At 43.6% G+C, this 9,963-nt stretch overlaps 1 protein-coding gene across 2 annotated transcripts; it reads left to right on the top strand.

The window, feature by feature from the left end:
- The first annotated feature begins 1,815 nt into the window (after positions 1–1,815).
- On the top strand, positions 1,816–5,300 carry LOC123440431 (thiamine pyrophosphokinase 3). Of its 2 annotated transcripts, none has more exons than XM_045116999.1 (6): positions 1,816–2,166; positions 2,266–2,362; positions 3,193–3,265; positions 4,279–4,380; positions 4,489–4,738; positions 4,814–5,300. In XM_045116999.1, exons 1-6 carry the CDS (start codon positions 1,968–1,970, stop codon positions 4,927–4,929), a joined length of 837 nt encoding a protein of 278 aa, XP_044972934.1. In that variant the 5' UTR covers positions 1,816–1,967; the 3' UTR covers positions 4,930–5,300. The 2 variants fall into 2 exon arrangements, with proteins under 2 accessions (XP_044972934.1, XP_044972942.1); XM_045117007.1 differs by having other exon boundaries at positions 1,822–2,166; positions 2,271–2,362.
- The last annotated feature ends 4,663 nt before the right edge of the window (positions 5,301–9,963 follow it).

Below are 9,963 nucleotides of genomic sequence, written 5' to 3' on the forward strand. Positions count from 1 at the left end.
ACATTGTCATGTAACACTATAAAGACATGGCAACTGACACGTGTGTGGGCGCGCGACGATAGTTTCACCCAGTTGCTATGTAATACTGGAAGAGACATGGCAACTGACAAGCGTCTGGGCGTGCGACGTCAGATTCACTTAGTTACCGTGTAACACAAAAAAGACATGGCAACTGACCGACGTGCGGGCATGTGAGTGCGACGCCAGTTCCACCACACGTCAGTTTGGCATCTACGAGGTCTACGTGCGTGAAACAAGCGTGTGGGCGAACTGATAAATACTCCCTCCGGTCCTTTTTAGTCTGCATATAAGTTTTGTTCGAAGTCAAAGTATCTCTACTTTGACCAAACTTATAAAAAAATTTATGAATATTCACCATGCCAAATCAATATTGTTAGATTCTTTACGAAATGTAGTTTCATAATGTATATATTTGGTATTGTAGATAGGGCAACGCTACGCATCCATCGACGGATTATTTTCAATGATCCGTCACCTTCACAGCCGTTTGATTTGATGCATCCAGCCAATCTCATCCATCCGATCTGCACGCGAGGCTTTGGCCTAATTCTTGAAACGATGCTTGAGTTTCTGAAACAATCGCTTTGTCGCAGTTTTTCTTCTTCGCGCGCGCTTCGGCTGGGCACCCAGTAATTTCTGAAACAACGCTCGAGTTTCTGAAACAATCGCTTTGTTGCAGTTTTTTTCTTCACGCGCGCTTCGGCTGGGCGTAATTCCTGAAACAACGCTCGAGTTTCTGAAACGATCGCTTTGTTGCAGTTTTTTTTTTCTTCGCGCGCGCTTCGAGGTCACGGGGTAATTCCTGAAACAACGTTCGAGTTTCTGAAACAATCGCTTTGTTGCAGTTTTTTCCTTCGTCTTTCCGCAACATAAGTATTGCTGTGAAGTAAATTTTTGCAACAAAAGTTCATGTTGCAGAAACTTCATCTTCTTCCTTCAAACGCACAACCATGGCGGCCATGCTTGATTCCTAAGCCCCATGGCTGGCGGAGGGATCGATCCAGATCCGGTCTGGCACGGGGGGCAGGGCCGACGCGGGTCGGCCGGCGACAGGAACGCGACGGCGATGGCCGGGGGCTCCGGTGGCGGCAGGATCGGCCGGCGGCGGCACACCACGGTGGGGCATGAGGGACCGTTGCAGATCTGGTCAAGACGAAAACCGAGACGTGTGAGAGCGGTTTCCCTAGCTGTTGTTGGTGGTCCTCCCCGGCCGCCGACATGGTCCTGAAGGGGATTCCATGGCGCGGAGAGCCGAGCTCACAGCAGCCCGAGGTTGCGTTGAAGCGACAGGCTCGGTCTAGCCCTATTCTGCTTCACTTGTCCCGTGGCGCAGTGAGCAGCTCGATGCGGACATGGCATGCGTGAGGTGAAAAAGAAAAGGATAAGATAGGAGAAGGTGTGAGGTGGAGATATTTCTGGGAACACCAAAGATGATGAGGGGTGGTTGAGTTTGAATAAGCTAGGAGCATCACGTCAGGTTGGCCACGTGTTGCATGAGCAAAGCGGCGGATGAGAGCTAAATAATCAGCCGGATGATCTGAATCTTTTCCCTTGTAGATATTGATATTTTTAATATAAATTTGATCAAACTTTGTAAAGTTTGACTTGACCGAAATCTAATATGCGGAGTAAAAATGACCGGAGGGAGTACCCACACACCAGTCCCTTTCTACATGGCATAAAAATCTATCAAAAATCATCAAGATTCATGTAAACACACATGAATGACGATCCACGGATATGAGCGAGTTATAAAACGCCCGCAGCGTGTGGGTGTTATCTTTTTTTTTAAGGGTGAGTAGTACTTGATGAAACGCGCGGGTTGCGCTTCCTGGATCAGCGAGGCGCCCGTGGGTGAAGCGGACCAAATCCAGATATAAAAAAGCACGGGGCGACGCACGCTTCCGACGATTAATTGCAACTTGAGCGAGCACGCTCCCTGTCCCATGGAGCCACATCACCCTCGGCGCGCTCCGACGGGGGCCATGGATCCCCCGACGCCTGCGGGGGCGAGGCCGGCGATGTCCCACTCCTCCGCCTTCCTCCTCCCCTCCTCCGCAACCCCCGCCGGCTCCGGGGACGCGTACGCGGTCGTCGTCCTCAACCAGCGCCTGCCCCGCTTCGCCCCTCTCCTCTGGGACCGCGGTAACTAGCGCCACTGCCCCACAGCTTACCGATGCCCTGTTAGCCTCCCCGTGGCTCCCGTCGTCCTCCAGATGCTTATGTGCTTCTCTGCCTGTGCAGCGCAGGTGCGGGTGTGCGCCGACGGGGGCGCTAATCGCGTGTTCGACGGCATGCCGGAGCTGCTCCCCGGCCACGCCCCCGACGATGTACGCTCCAGGTAATGCGATCCGTCGGACATTGCACATTCCTCGTTTGGCTGTCGGGCAGAGCGACAGGGATGTGCACAGGAACATTCCTGCTCGGGTGGTGGCCATTCGGTGTTTTGGATTGATTTGGCCGCTAGAAAAACTAGAAACAGTTCAACGAAATTGGTCGCTCCGTGCATGCTCACCATGTGCTTGGTGGAATGCTTGGGGTTGTTATTTTACCCACTGCCTAAAGTGCTTTCAACTTTCAAGTAATGCTAGAGAACTCGACAGGTGTACTTCTATCTAGTATATTCGTTGGGAGGGGATTAGAATTCGCAGAAGTGATTGGTTAGAAATAAATCGTGACTTATTTATAGTGACTGTTTGCCTTTCCCAGTCAGCAAGAACCATCTAGCACTCATGTTTGCTCTGACGTTTGGTGGCACTTCTTCAGTGGATGCGTTGCTAAACCATTTTTTAGTGCAGATTGTTAGGAAGTGGTTCATCTTGCATGTAAAAAACTCCCTCTTACTGGCCATGAGAAGCAGCGGTGTTAGTAGGAGTAGTAGTGAATGCAATAATTCACTTATTTTATGAGAAGAGGTGATGTTACTAGAGATATTTATGAGCTATGAGCAGCCTCTTTGATACCGAGCTTTTTAACTCCACCCAACCAAATGTTCAAACCACATTTCATTTTGTATTTGAAATTGCTAATGGGATTGGGATCTTAGGAGATGATCATGACTCCGACCTTCTCAATTCTCGTTAGTCGAAAATCAATGTTTAAGACTATGCGGTACTTTTTCAAAGCATCGTATTGTAAATTTTCACCAAGCTGCCATTTGTTTTTGTGCAGATACAAACCAGATGTGATCAAAGGGGATATGGATTCAGTGCGACCAGAAGTGAAGGAATATTATTCCAATTTGGTAGTTTAATTTTAATTTTTCATTTAGTATTTTTAACTTAGGAAACAACATGCGTGGGACAAATAATATTTGAACAATGTTATTTGGCTAGTATAATCATGAACTAGTGTCTCAGTAATTTAGCACAATCTGATTATTTTGAACTCGTGGCGCCTCATCAGTTTGCAGTTTACAGTGCTCCCTTGGCGGATGCACAATACTGAAGTGTTGTCTGTATACAAGATATCTAGCAGTTTTCAAGTTTAATAGTGTTACCGGTTATATGGAAACATGAAAACCAAAAGAGAAAACAAAAATGATGGGTCTCTGGTTCTGGAAATGTTAGTTATGGTTAATTTAGCAGATTCATAGTGCAAACACCCTTCGCTAGTATTACATTTGCAGAAACAAACAGTATTTACATGATTGTTGAATGTTATTCATCCCCATTTTAATCGCTCCATGATAACCTACACTGCGAATTCAATTCATGCTAGAGTGACATGGTTGGTGTAGTGCAGATTCTGGATCTTCTTTTTCTTCCTCCACGAAATTTCTTAGATGAAATCTCACATATAAATCAATTTAGCATGTGTGTGTCCTCAATTGCGACTTTCTAGTAATAATTGCACCCTTTTATATGAACAAAAGAACAGCATTAGAGTATGTTAGCTTAAATAAGAACATTTTGGTATGTTCTTATTTCAAATATGAGGCAGCTGATGATATTTTCTTCATGATGCCCATTGACTTCCAGCCTGGCATCTGCTTTAGTAGAAAGAGCACTGGTTCTTGTGACCTTGAAATATCTTGTTTCTTCTGAAATCTGGAATCTGATATAGATCATGTAAGGTAATAATTATGCTGATACCTATATGTGCAAAAGCTCATATAGATCATGCAAGTTATTGCTTCAGTCATCACATGAAAATTAATATGCTGAGACATGACTTCATGCAGACACTTACTTGAAACTAATTCCATCTTATGGCAAATCTGATGAAATAATTGTCTTATTATTTGATCAACTACAGGGCACCAAAATAGTTGATCAATCACACGATCAGGACACCACCGACTTGCACAAATGTGTAGCATTTATCACTGACAAGTCTCCTGGCCCAGACAAATCGAATGTAAGCTGCTCTAGCTCAGTAAAATGAAATCTTTAACCCTCAAATCATTTGATTAGAATAACACATGGCCATGTTTACAAATATATACCAGCTTGTCTATAATAACAGCTATGCATCCTTGTCCTCGGAGCACTGGGAGGTAGGTTTGATCACGAGATGGGAAACATCAATGTACTCCATCTCTTCCCAAACATTAAGATCGTCCTCCTATCAGATGATTGCCTGATCTTTCTGCTCCCAAGAACGCACAGTCACAACATCCACATTGAACGGTCAGTTGAGGGCCCCCACTGTGGATTGATTCCCATTGGCACGCCTTCGACCAGCACCACTACCACCGGGCTCCGATGGAATTTAGGTAAGTGTTTCGCTTGGTCAATATCCTGTGGTGTTATACAGCAGCAGCTGATGTTTCAATACATTTTCTCGTCAGATAATGCTCATATGAGCTTTGGTGGGTTGATTAGCACATCGAACATTGTTGATGAGGACCAGGTTATGGTCACTTCAGATTCTGACCTGATCTGGACAATATCTCTCCGACACTGAGTTTTTGGATGAATTTTCTCGTCAGACAATACTTGTATGAGCTACGGTGGATTGATTAGCCCGTCCAACATCGTTGATGAGGACCAGGTTATGGTCACTTTAGATTCTGACCTGATTTGGACAATATCTCTCTGGCACCGAGCTTATGCTATGCAGAACGTTTGAGATATCGCCAATTTTGTCTCGTTTAATTTATGTCTATGACAACTACACCCAGCAGTGATGTGATAAATTTTGGCGTGTTAGAATTTCAAGCCTTGTAAATTTCTAATTTCTAATTTGGTAGCTTTGGCAATTAAATATAGTTGCCCCCACAAAGAATTGCGGTGTGTCTGTGAAAAATATATATTTGTTAATAGCTTGTGAAAATACATGTGGTGCTGTTTGTGGGTGTTTGTGGGTTACTCGCCTACTCGTTCAAGCAAACTTCTCTTTTTACACACCTCTTTTTTTTAAAGGAGAAACGAAGCCCCGGACCTCTGCATCAATTGATGCATGTAGCCATATTATTAAAGAAGTACAACTGCAAAGTCTTAGATCCACAAAAGACCCATAGTCTGAGCAAACGAAAACTAGTATGATAAAAGTGAAACAGCCATATCCGGCAAAACCAAAAATAGACTACGATGTCTATACATCTAGCATATTATTAACATGCCATCCAAATCGGCTCAAGATAGCATGTGTGACCGTCTCTCACCGATTGCACCTAATAACCATAAGCTTCCTGGACTTCGCATGAGTGAGTAATGATCACGTGCAGATCCAAGTTGTTACTCTGAAGATATCCTGCAAAAAAATGTTGAAGATCTTGCCAATTAAAATCATATCGTTTTTATTCTTCCATATAGCCCAAAACCATGCACATATTCCAATTCGAATATGTTTCGCTATGGTTACGTCTACTCCACTGAGCCACGTCTCAAATAGCGTATGAATGCTCGTTGACGGATTAATATTGAAAGCTATATGCACAGCGCGCCATCATAGTTTTGCTAGTGGTCAATCGAGAAAGATGTGTCTTATGGTTTGATCGCGATCACAATAGCAACATCTAGGACTACCAACCCATCATCTCTTTATCAGATTATCCCTCGTTAATACAACACTCTTGTGTGCGAACCACATGAATATTTTTAATTCTAAGTTGTACCTTAATCTTCCAGATGTGTAATGATCTTGACACTGGCCCAGAGTTAATCAAATCCACATACATTGATTTTACTGAAAAACTACCATTCATATACGATTTCCAGTGTATAATATTTGGATGGTCAGTTAGCCGAACGTTCATCAACCGTCTGACTAAATGCAGCCATGAGGTCCAATGTTCCCCTACTAGGGACCTCTTGAAGTGAATATGAAGAGGCACCTTTTGTACTTCGGTAATCTGGATTTGCATATTCATTTCAGAGCTCCATCCAACTAGATCACAAACCATAAGAGACATGATCGAACTCATAGCACGCTTCCATGAGTCTAAGGTTGTTAGGATCCTGGATCTAGGTAGGATGTTTTGTTCGATGTTATCAGACATTCAGATCATAGGATTTGGTCAGGAGCATGATGATTTGCTAGGGTTTTTCTTCTTTTTTTAAAAAAAACTTTTGATTTATTCATCTCCAATCATGGCAGTATAACGAACACTAGAAATAATGAAATTATTTAGATTCATAGACCACCTAGTGATGACTATAAGAACTGAAGCGAGTCGAAGGCGCGCCGCTGTCATCACCCCTCCTTTGTCGGAGCCGGACAAAATTTGTTGCAGTAGACAGTTCGGAAGTCATCGTGCTAAGGCCTTATAGGACCAGCGCACCAGAACAACAACAATCGCCAATGAAGAGTAGCATAGATTGGAAGGATCCAACGTGAAGACACACGAATGTAGAAGAACGATGAACGTATACAAGCAGATCCACCAAAGATAGATTCATCGGAGACACATTGCCACATGCCCACGGACGATGCTAGACGTACCACTGGAACGGAGGCTAGTCGTGAAGAACCTTATTCCATCTTCATAAAGCCACCGCCGTCTCACCTTCCTAAGCAGGACACAAACCCTAACAAAACTCAAAGTAACATCTAAAAATGGAGCCCTCCCACCAGCAAGGAACGGGATCCATCGCACCTCCATGGCCCTAAGGCCACCGGAGACGAGGAAGACCGCCGGCGGTGCTGACGGGAGGCGGAGAAAACCTAAGCTTGAGAGAGGAGACGACGACTACGTGAGGCGGCCAGAGTGGAATTATGACCCCAGAAGAGCGTAGCTATTTATATTGGAAATGGTTTTTTATTTTTGTGAGAAACATCGATTATAACGGAGAAAATGGATTACGTGTATACCAATATCACTCCAATTTCGTTTTGGACAGGGGAGGAGTTGCTCTCCCCGCGTCAGCAAGTATCATCCTATGATGTAAAGTTTTCATGATTGAATTATATATGCCTAAGAAAGTGATCTTCACTAACTTATTTAACTTATTATGCAAGCATGCCACATCACCATACAATTATGGATCAGATAACGCCCAACTCAATATGCCATGCGTAGAAAAGACCGACCACCACATGCAACCATGCATGAGAAAACATGGTCATTCTATTATTCTACTTATATTAAATAACTAGTATTTTACAACTATACGTAATCATATATGACCACTCTTATGTATTTTAATTTAATTCATGTGTTAATAATCTGAATATTTATATTCCACATGATAAAACCTCATTGAAATATAGGGCAGCTGATTCCGAGAGCAACAAAACGACGATCATCTAGTGTTTTAAATGTGTTTGCACTATTGCGAGAAGCGGAGTAGCACTAAAGATACAATGTCAACTAGACGACTCGTTCCCTTTAAGGTTTCTATCCTTTGAGGTGATTGCCGACATGAACTCATCTTCCTCCTCGAAGACGGATTGAACCCCTCCCCGATCCAAGATTCGGGGGTGTTCACCGGGTGATAAAAGCGAGGGGATAGTGGATCTCATCACTCGACGCCATGGCAAGCTGGAAATCCTCGGCATATTGGGTTGAACCTAGTGGCGGGGGGAAATAGGTTGACCGAAAAGCAAAGGAAGGGAAGGCAATTGAGGGGCTAGGCGGATCTAGATCGAAGGGAGGAACGATCACCTCGCTAGCAAATCACTCAATGCCAGCTACTGTACCTATACCTCGAGGATGACAAAGAGGAAGACGTGGTTCTAGAGTAATGCCTAGAGGAGCTAGAAAAATATTTTAAATTCATGGCATTGGCTAGGGCTCATACAAATCGAAAGTTTAGCCATGGTGCCTTCTATGGGGTTACGAGATCTGCATGGAACCTCGTGCAAGAGGCTGAATTCAGAGAAGTCTAAGACAATTTGTCATCGGTCCAATTGACATGCTTGGGAAATTGAGAGCGAGTGATGCACAATGAGCCATGGATTTTCAGAAATTGTCAAGTACTACTAGCACCATATGATGGATGGTCAGAGATTAGTCAGATGTGACTATTCACATATGAGGCATGAGTGAGGGTGATGGGGTTGAAGGAGAAGATGTGATCAGCAAGCATTGTAGTACAATTGGCAAAGAAAAGCTAGAGTGGTGGATCGACTGGATGAGAGATCGGTTAAAGGGCATGAGGTGGCATTAGAGTTCGTGTTGCCCTTGATGTATGCAATACTTTCACAAGATGTGCAAGTCTAACAATGAGAAGACGAAAGGTGTATTTTGACTTTGAGCATGAGAATATGCAGTGCTCTATGCAGTATGTGGATTTGTGAGTCATGTTGTGAAGGTGCCTGTGAACGAAGTACGTGAATAGAATGCTATTATCTACCCCCCCACCCTCCACGACATTTATCCCACCAAGTTTTATAAGGTATGATCAGTGGATGTTGGCGGGGATAGGTGGTAGTGGAAGATGAGCAAAAGGGGTAGTGCTTGTCGAGGAAGCCGTGGGTGTTATGAATCTAGTGATCTAGGGAATGTGGATAATGATCTACAAAGTACAATGTCTAGACCGGTTAAACCTCATAACAATTCCCCATGAGTGTCCAAGGTTTTCAAGCGTCGACTCGGGTATGAAGAGAAGAATAAAGGAGGGAGCAGGAACCAACTAATATTAACGAATGGTAAAGGAACTGATGAGCTTGAACTAGATGATTTGGAGAATGAAAACAAGGGGGGCATGATGATGTGAATTATTAGAGGGGCAAAAGTCACAAGCCTAAAAATGAAGTGATGGACCTGATAACATTGGTGACCTCCAAAATTGAGGATCGATGGGCCAATGAAACTCATAGGATAGAACTATCGTAGGATATGTTAGTCTTGGGTAGTTCATGCACTTCTAGATGTCGAGAGGTGTTATAATATTAATGCATTGTTTTCTTAGAGTCACATATGCCTGATGCTAGGGCGGAATGTTGATGAGAAAGCTAGGGTTCCATAGGAGATTGGTTGGCCCGAGTGATGGTACAGCGGGATAATTTCTTTTGATGTGGAGGGACGTCATAAGCATAAAAGAACACAATGTTATGAGTAATTACATAGATGTTACCACTAATCATGGGCGTAAACGGGGATGTAGTGGATTCTATAAGGAACAAGCAAGGGAGAATACACATAAGGCTTGGGAGTATTTGTGTACTTTGAAGTGGGCACTATATTAATTATGGATAATCTTCGGTGATTTCAATGAAATGTTATTTTCTTGTGAGGAAGGAGGTGTGTGAAGATATCAATGCAGCATGCAAGCCTTCTGAGACGCTCTATCTGCTTGTAACCTTGATGACTTAAGCACATTGGGGGACTCATATACATGATGAAAGGGATATTTACGGAGAGGTTGGACAAAGCAGTGTGCAATTCTCATTGGAATCGTCTATTTTCTCATCGCGTGCGATTAATAGTAAAATGACAAAGTAAGATCACCATCCATTGGTGATAAATACATAGTATTGTGCGGAGTTTGACCAAGCGGGAGGAGTGAAAATAATGTTTGATGCTAGATGGCTTAAACAAATAATGATCAAGGA

The sequence above is a fragment of the Hordeum vulgare genome, chromosome 1H, assembly GCF_904849725.1.
Source record: "Hordeum vulgare subsp. vulgare chromosome 1H, MorexV3_pseudomolecules_assembly, whole genome shotgun sequence".
In the NCBI taxonomy this organism is placed as follows: Eukaryota; Viridiplantae; Streptophyta; class Magnoliopsida; order Poales; family Poaceae; genus Hordeum; species Hordeum vulgare.

Bases quoted from the DNA above. Each gene is read 5' to 3' on its own strand.
- LOC123440431 (XM_045116999.1), top strand. From the start codon at position 1,968: ATGGAGCCACATCACCCTCGGCGCGCTCCGACGGGGGCCATGGATCCC. The intron at 3,266-4,278 runs GTAGTTTAATTT...GATCAACTACAG, and splicing joins AGGAATATTATTCCAATTTG to GGCACCAAAATAGTTGATCA. The intron at 4,739-4,813 runs GTAAGTGTTTCG...TTTTCTCGTCAG, and splicing joins CGGGCTCCGATGGAATTTAG to ATAATGCTCATATGAGCTTT.